The sequence below is a fragment of the Lissotriton helveticus genome, chromosome 8 (genome assembly GCF_964261635.1).
Source record: "Lissotriton helveticus chromosome 8, aLisHel1.1, whole genome shotgun sequence".
Classification (NCBI taxonomy): Eukaryota; Metazoa; Chordata; class Amphibia; order Caudata; family Salamandridae; genus Lissotriton; species Lissotriton helveticus.
The window spans coordinates 1,314,832,221-1,314,848,598 of NC_136069.1; the positions used below are offsets into that span (position 1 = coordinate 1,314,832,221).

Here is a 16,378-nt window from a genome sequence, read left to right on the forward strand (position 1 = left end):
AAGCATCTTGAACTTCTCCTTTCGGAGGAAGCCGTTGACGTTCCGCAGGTCCAAGATAGGGCGTAGGCCCCCTTTGCCCTTCTTGGGTACCAGAAAATAGTGGGAGTAACAACCAAACCCTACTTCTGGCCCAGGAACGTGCTCGATGGCCCCCTTGGCCAAGAGGGCCTTAACATCCTCTTGTAGAAGTTTCAAGTGATCCCCGGTACTGCGGTGGCATGGCTGGAGGGTCGCCTCGAAGGGGAGGGAGTAGCCCTTTCGGACGATTTGTAGCACCCACCTGTCCGATGTGACAGTGCGCCAGTGGAGGTGGTGATGGTGAACCCTGCCCCCCACTGGCGTCACATGGGCCTGAAAGCTCGGACTAGGAGGTTTTTGAGGCGGATGCTGCAGGGGTAGGTGTGGACTGGCCTCGCCGTTGTCCCTGACCGCCGCCACAGCGGTTTCTACTTCCGCCACCGCGCTGGAGGGTAGTCTGCGGCATGTGGCTGGCAGGACATGTGGGGGTGCCCCTTCCTTGGCCACGAAAGGAGCGAAAGGCAGCCGTTTGCTGGTGCGGGGCCGAGAGGCCCAAGGACTTGGCCGTAGCCCTGGAGTCTTTAAAGCGCTCAAGCGAATTGTCTGCCTTGTTGCCAAAGAGGCGACGACCATCAAACGGCATGTCCGTAAGGGTGTTTTGGACATCAGCCCACACCGGATGGAATGCCGTGTCGCATCCCGACCCTCCGCAAGGGCTTGGGCGAGTTTAGTCCGGGCCCCCTCCGGACATTGTGGCAGCACGTCCGTGACCGTGTCCCACAGAGAGTGGGTGTAGAGGCCCAAGAGGCATGCGGTGTTGACTGACCGCAACCCCAAACTCAGGGAGGAGAATACCTTTTTCCCGTATTGCTCATACCTCTTGGATTTCCGATCGGGGGGAGCGGTCGGGAATGCGGTCTGTGAGTTAGAGGCCTGGATGACCAGGCTTTCGGGGTGGGGTGGATGGACAGGAAGCAAGGGTCACCCGGAGCCGGGCGGTGGCGCCTGGCCACGTTCCTATCTACAGGCGGACCTGTAGCAGGCTTGGACCAAGTGCCCAGAAGAACGTCTGACAAGGCCTCATTAAAAGGCAGCAAAGGCTTGGCCGAGCTTGCCTGCGGTTAAAGGACCTCAGTGAGGAGGTTAGTCCTCATGGCTGCAACGGGGAGCTCAAGGTCCAAGGCCTTGGCAGCCCGCGTCAGCACCACACTATAGGCAGCCCCCTCCTCCGTAGCCACAGTAGGAGGGGAGACAAAACCAGTGTCGGGCGAAGTTTCCAGACCACGGACCTCCCCAAGCTCACCTGTCCAGTCCTGAGAAGACTGACACTCACGTGCCAGAGGGTCCTCGGACCCCTCCCAATCCTCCTCGTCACCCATCACCTGGTACTCAGGTTCAAAGGATGGGGCCGGGTCGTAGAAGTAGAAATCTCCAAGCGGCGTCTAATACGGCGCCGGACCCGAATCAAGGGTAGGACCGGGGACTGCGTCGTCTTGGGACGGCGCGGGGGCGACACCCTGGGGGCCGGCGCCGGCGAGGTCGACCGGCGATGACCCGGATCCGGATCCGGAGGGGCCCTGCGGCGTCGGGACCGAAGTCGCCAACGGCTTTGGGGCCGAAGCACCCAACAGCGTCGGGGTCGAAGCACCCCGCCCGCGTGGGGACCCAGTCGGGGCCGCTTGGCCCAAAGGCGCCGCAGAACCCGACGGAGGAGCGAGCGACCTCATGGCCATGAGGAAGGACTCTATCTCCTCCGCCGTCGCGTTCTGCCCAGGGACTCGCGGGTATGGAGCAGGCCGCGACGGCTCCGGCGGAGCCACGGGGGCGGTGTCGCACGAACCCCCTGCCGCGTCGCGCGAGCGTCGGGGGGAGTCAGAAGAGCGATGTCGTCTCTTCAACTTCTTGTGCCTCTTTCCTGAGGACTTCGAGCCCGAAGACTGATGACGACTCCCGGAACTGTGGTGACTCCGGCCCCACGACCGGTCCCTCGACCTCCTTCCAGACCGGGACCTCGAGCGGCGCGGGGCTGACTGCCGGAGCTCGAGTCGCTTGCGGGACCGCTCCCGTCAAGCTTTGGACGTCAGGGCTCGGCAGTCGGAGCAGGACTTGTCGTCGCGGTCAGGGCCCAGACAGTGAAGGCACCGGCGATGGGGGTCGATTACCGACATCAGTCGGCAACAATCGGCGGAGGGTTTGAACCCGGGCATCCCTACCGGCACCGTCGGAGTCGAGAGACTTCGAAAGACGATCAAAAGGGATCGAAGAGGTTAGTAAAAAATTGACTAGGGTACAACTTTTCCCGGATCGGCACTTGCTGGCGCGGAAAAAAGAAGAACTGACGTCAGCGTGCGAGGGCGGCGTCTAAGTACTCCGGCGACGTCATCCCGGCGCCAACAACGGACCGCAGACGACGCCTACTGACGCGCAAGGGTACTGCTATGCAAAAGTTTCCGGATCCAGTCTGACGCCTTGGGATATTCTAAGTTAAGGAATCTAATACTAACCTGTTTCTTTCAGATTCAGTGCGCTAAAGAGTGCCAATATATAGGCTTTGCACGTCATTTCTGGCGAGAAGTGTCAATGCAGAGACACACACTGCCACCTATTGGAATACAATGGTACTGCTGAAAAGTTTCTAGAACCAGCCTGCCAGCTGAGGAATATTCAAAATGTGAGGACTTGGAGGTCAAATCTCCATCAGAAAAATATTTATTTTTTCATTTGTATTCAATTCTTTTAATACTAACAAATTACATACAAATAGTTTTTAGACTTTTTTTTTACACTATAGCTAATTTATACTTGCCAAAAAAAGCCATAATCTTGTTGAATACATCCAAGTGATTGCATGACTCAATAAATACATACAAATACCTCAAAATATAATGGAAGCAAATAATAAATAAAGTAAAGGGCGAAATGGGTGGACAAATCCAGGATTAGATTTGATGAACAGCAGAAGTGACTCAGAGTGGGCTGAGGAGCACAAGACTTGTCTATTTACTAATGTGGTCTTTTCTTTCAATGAGGGAGGGAAGAATTAAAATGTATTTACAAAAACATTTCTGCCTTCGAGGCCAGACAATACAAATCTAAATTTGTAAGCCTAATCTACAGAAGAGTTATTTGTGGACAAAAAGTGGTTGAATTCAGATGGGGCCACTGAAAATATTGAGTATTTTTGGATGCCCTTGGAAAACTATTTTAGATGGAATCATTTGAAAGTTGTTCTTCTGTGACAAAACCTAAAGTATTACATTCAGAAAGTGCATTTTGCTCAAGCGAAGTTTTGTAAGACTTCCACAAGGGCACAACAGTCTCTATTGTGTGGGGGCATTCAGCATTTTGGTAAAAGCTTCAATTTATGAGACATTTGCTGAATGGACTAGTTGAGAACTATAGACAAGTAAATTCCTCTCCTTTAGAGAACTGAGATACATTTTCAAGTACCTTACTCTGAAATTATTGTTCACAGTCATTTGTCTAGGAGTGGAGATGGAGTTTTATTTGAACTGTTATATTCTACTAAGCAAGATGGAATGAACACTTAGGGGGTCATTAGGATGAAGGGTGGACTTTGTCCGCCCGCCATCCTATTGGATAACGGGACCGACCGCCATAAGGGCGGGGGTCCTGTGGGGGGAATTAGGATGCGCCCGCCACAGTGGCGGGCGCATCCTGCATTTTTAATATTGTGGCGGGCCCCCAAACTAGAAGAACGCATGCCGAAAGGCATCTTCTAAAGCCCATCCTAATATGGCTGGCAGTGTCTAATAGACACTGCCACCACATAAACCCTTTTCCGCCCCGGTCGCAAGGCGACCGGTGTGGAAAAGCGGCGGACGGTGTTTCCGTCCGACGGTGTTTCCGTCCGCCGCGGTCCCCCCCCTGCCATAGTAATATGGCGGGGGGAAATGGGTGGCGGGCGGGCAAGGATGTCGGGCGGATCGCCACCGCCCGCATGGCGGTGGCAATCCACCCAACATCCTAATGGGCCCCTTAATGTGTATAAAACAGTAATTCCATATAATCCTCAAGAATATTCTAAATATTTATAAGACTTGAATGAGCAATTAAAATTGAACATCCTCATTTCTCAATGAAATGCAATTCCGAAATATAGCTCTAAAACAGCAACATATATCTGGGTCTTTACAACAAAAGAACTGTAAGAGGACGAATGTGTACCCTGTGATCTTTGATCATTTAACGTTACCAGAGTTTTACTGTTTTTGGTGCAGCAGGGGAGCTATGGTGTCTTGATTATAGTAAAAGGGAGAGAATACTGAGATCAAATTGTTAACGGAATAAATGTAGCTGTGGAAATTCATCCAAATAAGTACATCTTGTTCTTTGGCTAACAGAAGCAATTATCATATGGAAAAAAAAGTTACTAAGGATAAAAAGACAGAAAAGATAATGTTGCCAGACTGTAGCAGCGCTTGTAAGGAATGGAATGGCACTGTTAAGAGAATTACCTTACTGACAAAAATATCAATGAAGTCCTCAGCTTAGAACTCTTTTACATATTACATAATATTTTTTCAGGATAAACATCTTGTATTCAGAATTAATTTACCAAAGGAAGAAAATGGCACTAATGGGATTGCAATCTACAGAGAAACTGAACACTGAGCCCTGATTCAAAGAGATCGGTAAGTTACCAACATTAGAGTGAGTGGCTTGTACGGTACAAGGAACAGGATTTCTATAAAATATAGTCAATTATAGATTTTAGGATTAAAGATCCTCTTTCGAAAATGTCTCTGTCTCTGGTAATACTCCTATACTGTGTTTGTTTAAGATTCACAATATTTATAATGGACTACAACTAGTTTGTAAGTTTCTTTTTACTATTCCCAATTAGTACAACATTATATTGCTCCTGACTTCTGCTTAAATACTTTTCTTCCATACGCTTTCAGTAGGTGTCTATAGAAAATAGATTAAAATATATTTGAACAATTATCTGTGAACTAGGATTACAAGGATAAAAGTTCATTACATTTTAATTATCCAAAAATGTTGAGGATTTTTGAAATAGGTCTTAAGGAATAAATACTTTATTCTTGACTCAGCTGAATACTCATGGTCGAAATGAAAAATCTCCAGAAATTGTTACACTATTTTTAAACTTTTCTGACAGCTGTCTTGAAAGACAATTTGCAGCAAATCCAAGAGACTGCTGCTATATTAAAACGGATTTGTCATAAGGTTACAGTATAAAACAAGTTACTTACCTGTACACTGTGGTTCTCTAGTATTGATATCTTTTATAGATTCAAGCATGTAAATCTATAAAAGATTCAATACTGGTGAACCAAGATCAATACTGGTGAACCAAGAACATACAACAGCTCCCTTTGTGATGTTGCTGGAAATCAAGAAATGGAAAGCTAAAGCTTGGTATAATGGATCCCAAAGGAGAACACATTTACAGACAAGTGTCACAAAGCGTGGAACTCCCGTGCAGCCTGCTTCACAAATACCAGTTCTGACCCTTAACTATCATTTGTGAAAATATTTAGCAAATGAAGGTGGTTGCAGGATGATCAGGAATGCATTTGAAATATTGATGGCCAACCGTAAAAGATTCTCAAGTTACAAGAGATAAGCAACATTGTCCTATCATGGTACTGCATTAGTAAAAAGGCCACCAGAAAGGAGGCCACCAGGAACATCATACCATTTTATTTGACCCCCACTAAATAAAGGGGCTTATTTGCAGCCATGCATAAAACAAATACAACACTGGCAAGAGGATAAAACACACACACCAAACCAAAAGGCAGGCCAATCTGGTAGCACAATAGTGAATGGAGATGAATACATGCAAGAACATACACCTAATTTATAGGACTATTGTGTAGGGAGCTACTACTACTGATGGTATTACACTTTTCAAACTTAAGTCATGGAATCACGAGGATTAAACGGCAGGTGAAAGACATGCTGCACATTTGTTGGTGTTCTCCTCATGGGGTTTGGGACCTGGGAGTAAGGGTGTGCATGGTAAGATGGAAGCGAAAAGAATGGATGGTAAAACACCAACTAATGAAAGTAACTGAAACACATTTTTAAGCCCAGTAGGGCAAGAGGGTGGACTGGAGGGTCCTATCTGTTTATTTATTATTTCCACATTATTCCAGGAGTGTTTAATGACAAGTTACATAAAACAAACTGTTTGAACATAAAAATAAATGCAAATATCTTAAGACATGAGTTGGACAAACAAGAGAAATCTGGATTAGAACAGATGTACAAACATGCAACAATATGGAGTTTAGGAGCAAAGGATGTAGACTAACTATTACGTGGAGAAAAACGAACAGGCAGATAGGATCCCCCAGTTTCCCACAAAAATGGTGGTTTCCATTCTACCTGAGAAAATTAACTTGACTTCAGGTGAGGAAAACCTGGCGGCTAAGAGTCTGCAAGAACAACAAAATATACCACACTCTCCAAAAGGTCAAGGGGCAGCATAAATGGTAGGCAATTGTTTGTGTTGCTCATCAAGTTAAACTGCATGATCCTCCTATTCTACATAAGGGTTATGGGCTTATTGCAAGCTGCATAACCAACCGGCTCATGGTTAGTTGTCTGAGCTTGCCACCTTCCTCAAACAGAAAAAGTAAAACATGAATTTAGTCTCACTCAGATGAAGACCAGCAAAGTAAAATAATCTCATAAATTAAGCTACCATAAACCACGTGTCCATAGCATTGAATAAGAAGCTGCAATATACCTCTGTGAATTGCAACTTTAAAACATACAAAACAGAGTTGTGAGACAGAAGAGGGGGTCTAGGAAAGATCCCTTTTCAGATTTAGAGCCTTCAAAGTTAAAATGCGTTTTAAGTGTGGATTAAGGTTTCGCATGAATCAAATGCAGTGAAACGATTGGCAATTCTTGAAACAATTAGATTAGTCTTTATTGAAAACTCTTGCTCAGCTACTGGTGTTACTCACAGCAGATTGAGAATCTACAGTTCATCAACTGGAAGAGGTGGATAGTTGCAGAATATATATCACTCTGTCCCTGCTGTGACAAAGTTGCGGTAAGAAGCATTGAGCACTATGCAAATCACAGGCTGTTAAATGGGCTGAATCTTCCACCCAGATGTAGGGCACCACTACTGAGACCGTGCGACTTTTAGAAAGAAACCATGGGGGAAGCATTTCTAGCATCAAAAATTAGAAACTGTTTGTAAAAGGTTAAGCAGGAATAATATGAAAGTCAAAGCCAAATATGTATTCTAAATGAAATTTTAAATAAATAGTAACTGCTGCAATTTTCAAGCAACCCTAAGTGCTCAGGTCACTATCTGACACATTGGCATGGAGACAGTCTTCTGTAGGTCAACACAGGGTACTATAGTGGAGGGAGAAAGAGGAGCCGCTCAGATAGGCACAATTGGGCCAATTTATTTGTGTCATTATTTGGGCAAGTTGCTCTCAGCTGATCTTTCACTTTATGATTTAGGCTTTGTAAGTGACTCTCCCCAGAGCACAGTTATTCTAAAACCATATGCATTTTGACAAACAATGAAGTAACAAAATCATGAAGATTTGTAGACTTCGTCTTAAATGACACTACTGCTGTGTACAAACTTATAACTAAACAACTTTGAAGAGTGCTGTTATAAATAAAATTAGACTACATTGACATCAAGGAAATCACAGTTGAATGAGACACTGGGAAGTTTCAGTTCACAAATGAGGTTATAAGCCAGGATTTCTGGATACCACAGTGACACTGGCCCCTAGCTTAATCTACATTTGTATTCAACAGCAAATGTCATCTTTGAAGCGTAATGGTAGGGCTATAACGTCCAAAATGTTGCTATCGGCATCTGATCCCTATGCAAAAGACAAGGCCAATCAACGTGGACAGCCAATATAAAGCGATCTAACATCACTGAATACCAGCATGACTCAATACATTTTTATTTATAAACAAGTGTATTGTGTACACAATGTATTCCTTAACACTTTAGCTTAACTGGTGAAAAGTGTGCATGCATATTAACTGTCTCTCTATGTAGTCTGCAAGGAGTGTCACTTATATGTAAGAATTTCATACCTGCATTGTGCTTTGCCAAGTATTTGTCTTTGTACTGCTTCTTCTTTTTGCCAAACCAGGTGCAGCTGGCTTGCTGTTCCTGTTTCGTCTTCTCCATCGCAATACAAGCCACTCGCCTAGAAGACACAAAAATGTAGGCTACTGGCAAAAAACAGAAAAACTATGTCCCAATGTCAATGTAATTTGTCAATTAATTTTGCAACAAAACATATGGTATACAGAATCCCCTACGGTACATTATAATGATATTCTTAAACACAGAGAAGTTCTGAGACCCAATGAAAGAATAATGACACTTTTCTTTATTAAAGTTAGGGAAATCTGAGGGACTTGTAATATTCATATAATCAATAGTAGAGTGAACATTGTTGCTTATAATGCAAGGTAAAACAATTACCATGTCCTCTCACCCATTTATAAATATTTGGTCTTTTGCTCTCTCTTACGAGAGTGATTCTATGGTTTCAGATGCGTAGAATACATCAAACGGTAGATTACTCACCTTTTGAATATTCCTCACGCATCAGACTGGATATGGAAATTTTAAAGCAGTACTCCTGCACGCCAGGAGGTGGTGTTGCGCAGCTTTGCACCAATGTTGTTCCATACCCGAAGTGAGGAGCAGAGCCACATATAAGAGGCCTCATACACCCTAATGTCAGCTGCTTTCTTAGGCTATCCGCACCGTCAGGCGCAGAGCCTATCTGCAGACTGATATGGCAAGTGTGCAGATCTGTAGATTGGGACCTATTTCGATGGAAAAGAGTCCAGTCCACAGATCGGTGAGGTGGGAGGGATGGTGAAAAAAATGACATATTTTGTTGAATTTGGATATGATGCAATTAGTTAAATCATCTACACACCAAGCAGGCCATACCCTCAATGGTATTTTTACCAATGACCTCAATTTGTCAATCGAGAAGGTACATCCCCTAGCCTGATCACAGAGCCACAATTTTTTAACTTAAACATTCCATCTACCAAACCTCCAGCTCACATAGCCTCCAGATTATAAAATTACAGTCAGTGGAACTAATCAGATAGTCCTGATGGTCCAACTGGAAAGCCAGCATATGCCATCTGGCATGAGTCACCAACAATGTCAGCAGCCTCAGATTTATCCGCACTGAGATCCAGGGCAGAGGCTGAAAGATCAGGATCATAGCCTGAATGTCCTGGATGCTTTTTCCCAGGGGAAAGGCGAGAAAACAGACTATGTCCAGAATAGCTCTCATAAAGGTGAGCATCTGAGTAGTCAGGTGTGACTTCAGTATGTTGACAGTGCCCCCCTCCCCCAAATGACAGGAGGTTCTCCATAGTCTGAAGGTGGTTGACGACTGCCTGGGCCAGCCTTTAACAGCCAGTCGTCAAGTTAGGGGAAGACTGGTACCCCTGACCTCCAAAGGTGTGCTGCCACCACTTACGTGAACACCTGAGGGCACTGGAAACGCCAAAAGGGAGCACTACAAACTGGAAATGCTCCTGGCCCACAATGAACCGCAGGAAGCACCTGTGAGCCTGCAGAATGGTGATATGGAAATAAGTATCCTGCAGGTCCAATGCCACCATCCAATCCCCGGGTAGACAGGTCTTGGACTAGCGTGAGCATCTGGAATTTGTTCTTCTGCAAGAAGGTGTTGAGAGGGCATAGTTCTAGATACATGCCTCCTTCTGCACCAGGAAGTAACGGGAATACCACCTAGCTCCTACTTCAGATGATGGAACTCTCTATAGTGCCCCTTAGGTCAAAAGGGCCGGCACTTCCTACTGCAAGATGGATCGGTGACCCTCCGTCAATCACCCTGTTGCTGGTGGAGGGTGGGTGCGGTACAAAAACATGGGAGGGCTTAGCCCTGACATACAATTTGGAGAATCCACTTATTAGAAGGTGATTGCTTACCACTTATGGAGGAAACATTGGATCCTGCGTACAACAGTGAGGTTGCGTGCCAGATAGATTCACTTTTATGGTGAGGTATGACAATAGCAAAACCATGGAAGAGCATCAGTGAGCCTTGGTAAGCTCACAGTTCTTTTACACAAAAGGGGGGCCACTACAATAATACTAGTTCTTAAAAAGATTGCATGGGTCATTTAGATCCCACTGGTAATGCAGTTGAGTGAAAAAATATCAGCAACAGTTACCAGACCTTTCTTCTGCACCATCACAATACAATTTTCCCAATGTTACCAGGAAATCATGGTAACAATGCACGCCTCACGTTAATAATTTCAAATGTTTTTGCTTACCCTGAGCAACCAGAGGGGAAATATGGACATCTTCCTAGGTGCAGACTAAAATGGGTGGAAATGGCTGATTATAATGTAACACTAATGCACTCGTTTCCACTATGTGTGCGCGGTGCCTGTATACGCACCACATTAGCCCGCTGACATTAGTTTCATTTTGCAACTTTCCATGCCAGAAGCGCCGAGCTACAAATAGCACTGACCACCGGTGTATGAAAACTAGGGTCCTGAAATGGAAACCACCTTTAAGTCAATAATACGTTCGCAGAGCCAGGAGGATGGGTAGGTCGATAAGGAATCTGCAATTAGAGTCTAGACCAGATAAGGGGTTACCAAAGGTAAGTAACTAGCTCAGCTGATAGAGACGTCTAGCTGCGGATGCCTTCCCTTAAAAAATGATACCTAAGCGATACATTCTCAGAGCAGAGTCTGCAAAACGATTTCATGCAAAAATATTCTTCAGGACCGAACAGGCATAATACCCGTACCTCCGGGCCGGACTGTCCAGGCAGTAGTGCTTGGTAAACGAGTGCAATGAGGCCCACCTTGCTGAATGGCAGATGTCCAGGACTGGGACTCCGGATGCTAACTCCCAGGTTGCAGCCTTGGCTCTGATGGAATGAGCACGCAATCCCTAAGGGAGTTTCTTTTTGGCCAATGCATAGCAGATTTTGTTACAGAGCACAATCTATCAGGATATGGTCCGTTTCTATATTACCTTCCCTTTCAGGGCTCCAACATACCCCATGCAGAGTTGGTCGTCCACCTGGAACTTTTTTGTGTGGTTAAGGTAGAATGTCAACGCTCTTTTTGAGCCCAGCCAGTGGAGTCACTCGTCTTCCTTAGAGGGATGAGGCAGAGCATAAAAGGTAGGCAGGGTGACAGACCTGCCTATGTGAAAGGGAGTGACCACCTCTAGTGCAAAGAACCTCCTTGTCTGAGTAGATGTTAAGGTATGGAGGCTGAGATGACAAAGCCTGGAGCTCATTGACCCTCTGTGCAGATGTTACTGCCACTAGAAAGACCATCTTTATAGTAAGGTGCTTGATAGGACAGTTGTGTAATGGCTTGAAGGGAGTGCACATTAGAAAAGTTAAGAATACATTTAGGACCCACTGAGGCATGATGAAAGGTGAAGGTGCAGACAAGTGTTGGAGATCTTTCAGAAACCCATGTACAACAGGGGACTTGAATAGGGGTGGATGATCTGGCAGCCTTTTATGGTGCCCAAAGCAGAGCCCTGCTGGGCAAGAGAAAGCTTACCAAGAGAATCTGAGAAAGAGGAGCAAAAAAGGGGTCAACCTGTTTTTCTGCACACCATGCCACAAACTTGCCCCGACAGACGTATATGAACTTGGTGGAGGGATGCCTGGTTGCTAAGATCACATTACAGATGGGCGGATGGTCGAAAGGGGTCAACTATTGCCGCTCAATCTCCATGAATGATGGCTAAGTGTTAACAGGTTCCGGTGACAAACCCTCCCTTGCTGCTACGAAAGGAGATCTTCCAGAAGGGGCAGCTTCATGGGAGGATCAATGGACATGCTTAACAGCCCAGGATACCAGACTCTCCGAGCCCAGTCCGGAGTCCAAAGGTTGACTTGGATCCAGTCTTTCTTTATCTTCTTGAGAACTCTGAGCAGGAGTGGTATTGGCGGAAAGGGGTACAGGAGGTTGAAGCTTCACTCGAGACAAAAATTATCTCAGAGAGCCCCCTTCACAACTCCAGCATGAAGAACTGCTAGCAATGCACATGCTCAGCAATGGTTAACAGATCTAACCAAGGCTCTCCCCACTGCTGAAAGCGATCATGCACCACCCCCAATTGGAGATGCCATTCGTAATCCGCTAGGCATCTTCGGCTGAGTTCGTCAGCGTCTTTGGCCTTCAGAGAGCCCGCCAGGTGTTGAACCACCAGGGAAAAGCCCTGATGATGTTGCTAGTGAGGTGGGGTTGTAAGCATCATGGTAAAGAATGGAAAATCACGCCCATGGAATGACGTAACAAGGGATGATAGGTTAAATGTCTTTGAACTTTACTGGCTTCTGTGCGCAAATTTGAAATAAATGAATGCGTGTCCTCATGTAACGTAACTGGTGCTATGTAAAGCGCTTTGATACCTGATTCAGTTCGGGTCTAGTTCGCGCTATATAAAACTCTGCAAAAAAAAAAAAAAAAAAAAAAAAATGAACTGATTACCCTTCAGTTCGGCGCTTCTCTACCCTGTAACGACAGCTTGAGCTAGGGTAAGTTGGCATGGCTCATAGTTTTGTTTGCTGTTTGTGTATTGTCTGTCTAAACCACGTTAATGCGTAGCATTAGAGGGATTAGTTCTCTTTTTGAATACCTTCTGTGAGGGTGGGTTGTTTTAATAAACTACTAGAGAATTGTCTATGTTAATCCGTGATTTTAAGGGCGTGACTATAATTCTGACACAGACTAGGGAACATGTCTCCCCCATTCTTCTGTTTGTAGGGAAACTGTCTAGACATGCATGTTACAGTTTTATTAACTTTCCACTTTTGGGATATTCGGTTACCTCAGATCAAGTGGGCAGGCGAATGATAATTGTTAGAGTAGTAAGCGTGCGCATCTCGGGCAGACATGTCTGGATGTTACTTTGTTCGCATGACTTTGCGGGCTACACTGCTTACAGTGCTTTTTGCGCTCCTTTTTCGAATGTTTCTTATAAGTTTCAGTATGTAATATCGGAGACATACTTTTTTGACTAAAGTGTCTTTATCTTTAAAAAACACAAATGTGTAGCTTTTACGATTATGCTTATCTGAGTTTTTCCAACACATCTTCTTACCGATGAGATGACTTATTTGCCTTACATTTGGAAGTACATCCTTGAAGAAAAGGTAGTGAATTTGACTAAGCATTGATGGCCTGAATATAGGGCAATCCAGTTTTGAATAGGCTCTTTTCCTCTTGTCTGATTTAAGTACGTTGGTATCTGTTTTTTTTTTTGAATGGAGGATAGAAGACCGGAAACAAGTTTGTGATCTATCGTGCATTGCACAAGTTACTACTTGTGTAACGATGCATCTGTAAGAGATATTAGTTAGTGATAGATTCCTTACCTTAGAATATCCCCAGGCATCAGACTGGATCTGGAAAGTTTTTTGTCAGCAGTACCCCTGCGTGTCGGTAGATGGAGTCGTGCGGCTCCGCGTCCGTCGCTGGCATTGTAGCCGAGATGACGTCACGGAGACTACTTAGGCGCCATCCATGCGCGCTGACGTCAGTTCTGTACACGATTTTCCGTGCCAGGAACGCAGAGCCATGCAAGAAACTGACCACTGGTGCCATGAAACTAAAGTCCTGAAAGGGATGTCCTTAAACCTAGAAATCAGTTTGCAGAACATGAAGGATGGGTGGGGCTGTAAGGAATCTATCACTAACTAATGTCTCTTACAGATATATCGTAACACAAGTAGTAACTTGTGCATCTGAAAGAGACACATTAGTGATAGATTCCTTACCTTAGAATAGATACTTCAGCAATACCAACCCCGGTGGAGGGTCTTCGAACAAGATTACACCAGAAAGTCACGGAGAACAGAACGGTCAAAAAAGCCATCTCTCTGGACTTGATTGTCAAGGCAGTAATGCTTGGTAAACGTGTGCAGCGAGGCCCACATAGCTGCCTGACAAATGTCCTGCAAGGTAACGCTGCGTCCCAAGGCAGTAGGGGCTGCTATTGCCCTGGTAGAATGGGCACGCAGCCCCACAGGAGGCTCCTTCTTAGCCAACGAGTAACATGCTTTGATGGATAGAACGACCAACTGAGAGATGTATTTATTTATTTATAAAGTTTTATATAGCGCGAACGTGACCCACACAGGTATCAGAGCGCTTTACAGTATACGAACATACAGGGTTGAGGTGGTATACACGTATTCAAATGTACCCTAGGTCACCCTAGGCCAGCTAAGCTTTACACTACATACAGTTATTGAGCAATAAGGACTGTGGTATTAGTCTTACATAAAATAGTCTCGTCCATTCCACCTGAGATAGGCAATGGTATTTGGGTCTTCAAAATGACTCGGTGACATCCAAGAATTAAGACTTAGGACATGAATTTGTTCATTAGTAGTATTTTTACTTCTTTTTTGAATGCGGTAAAGGAAGTGATTCCACACACTACTGGAGGTAAGGAGTTCCAAATCTTTGGTGCAATGCCGGAGAAAGCTCTGCAGCCAGTTCTCTTCTTATGGAAGGATTGAGGTTTGAAAAGGGAAGTGCTCACACTTCGTAGTTGTCTGCAACCTCCAGACCTTTCCAGCTTTAGAGCCAAGTAACTGGGTGTATTGTTGTGAATTGCTTTGCGTGTTATGCAGGCCACTTTAAGGTGTATTGTTGCCTCGTAAGGCAACCAATTCAGGGCTTTCAAGGTTGGAGAGATGTGACTATTTCTTTTGGTTTCTGATACCAGTCTAGCCGCAGCATTCAGTGCTGCTCTCAGTGGAGCCAGCTTGTATTTAGGGAGACCACAGAGGGTGCAACTTCCGTAGTCTAATCTTGGTAGCACTAGGGCTTGTAGAGCCATTTTTAGATCAGCCTGAGGGAGGAAGGGCTTGAGTTTCCTGAATATACTCAACTTGTGATTAGCGCCCCTGGTGGCAATAGAGATGGTTTGTTTGTGCACGGCCCAAACATTTTTGGCACCCATATAGCCAACAAAGAGCTGGTCATCCAGCCGGAACTGTTATGTGCGCTTCAGATAGAATGAGAGGGCACGTTTTGGGTCCAGATGGTGGAGCCTCTCTTCCTCTTTCGTAGGATGCGGAGGCGGAAAGAAGGTAGGCAAAGTGATGGTCTTCCTGATGTGGAAGGGCGTGACAACCTTTGGCAGGAAAGACCACCTTGTCCAGATGAACAGAAAGGAAAGGAAGTTTAGAAGAAAGAGCCTGGAGCTTACTCACTCTTCCGGCAGAGGTGATGGCTACAAGGAAAGCCGTCTTTAGAAGACGTAAAGGACAGTTATGAAGGGGCTCAAGAATGAGATCACAAACTTCGGGAGGAAGACCGAAAGCGGTCAACTGTCGCCGCTCAATCTCCACGCATGGAGGTGGAGGCTGGACAGGTTCGGGTGGAGGACCGTCCCCTGCTGCCCTCCGAGATCTGGACATGATCGGACAGAGCCCGCATATTGTATTGTATTGTAATTGCATTTATATAGCGCTTACTACCCCTGACGAGGCGTCAAAGCGCTTTTTCAGCGAGTAGCACGCTACTCCGGGACCCATTGAGGATTAGTGTTGAATTAGTATAGTGAAATATGCAAGTACATTTTAAGTGGTGGATAGGATAGTCAGTTATTTGGATTTGGAATGATAGCAGAAGGATAGAGGTGGAAAAAGGTTTGTATTTCTATAGCGTTTGTTGACGCACGCTATTCAGGAAGCCCCATAAAGGATTAGTGGTGAATTAATAAGGTGAAATATGAAGTAATTTCAGTGGTGGCTATTAGTCAGTTATTTGGAGTGAGAAGGATAGCGGAGGGATAAAAGGGGAAGAAAGGTTAGCATTCATTTAGCACTTGTTACCCCTAATGGGTGTTGAAGCGCTCTTTTGGTGAGTAGCAGGCCACTCCGGAACACATAAAGGATTAGTGTTGAAAATTAGTATAGTAAAATATAAAGTGATTTGAGTAGTGGATATGTTATTCAGTTAATTGGGTAGGTGGCGGGATAGAAGAGGGAAAGAGGTTTGTATTTTTATAGCCCTTGCTACCCCTGATGGGGTTTTGAAGCACAAGAAGCACGCTACTGTTGAATTAGTATTGTGAAACACAAGAGTAATTTTGGTGGTGGATATGTTAGTTAGTTATTTGGATTGAGAAGGGTTGGGGAGGGGTAGAAAAGGAAAAAGGTTTGGATTTATATAGCGCTTGTAACCCTGATGGGGTGTTGAGACTCTTTATTGGCTAGTAGCACGCTATTCTGGAACCCAATAAAGGATTAGTGGTGAATTAGTATAGTTGAATATGGAATTTGAGAAGTGAACATGTTAGTCT

At 45.2% G+C, this 16,378-nt stretch overlaps 1 protein-coding gene across 8 annotated transcripts in view; it reads right to left on the bottom strand.

Annotated features, from left to right (window-relative positions):
- CASK (calcium/calmodulin dependent serine protein kinase) overlaps positions 1 to 16,378 on the bottom strand; it is a 1,268,764-nt gene that overhangs the window by 172,021 nt on the left and 1,080,365 nt on the right. For all 8 annotated transcript variants that reach the window (XM_078658296.1, XM_078658298.1, XM_078658303.1 and 5 more), the window contains one exon: positions 8,101 to 8,216. In XM_078658296.1, coding sequence (XP_078514422.1) covers positions 8,101 to 8,216 — 116 coding nt within the window. The remainder of the gene's footprint in view (positions 1 to 8,100; positions 8,217 to 16,378) is intronic.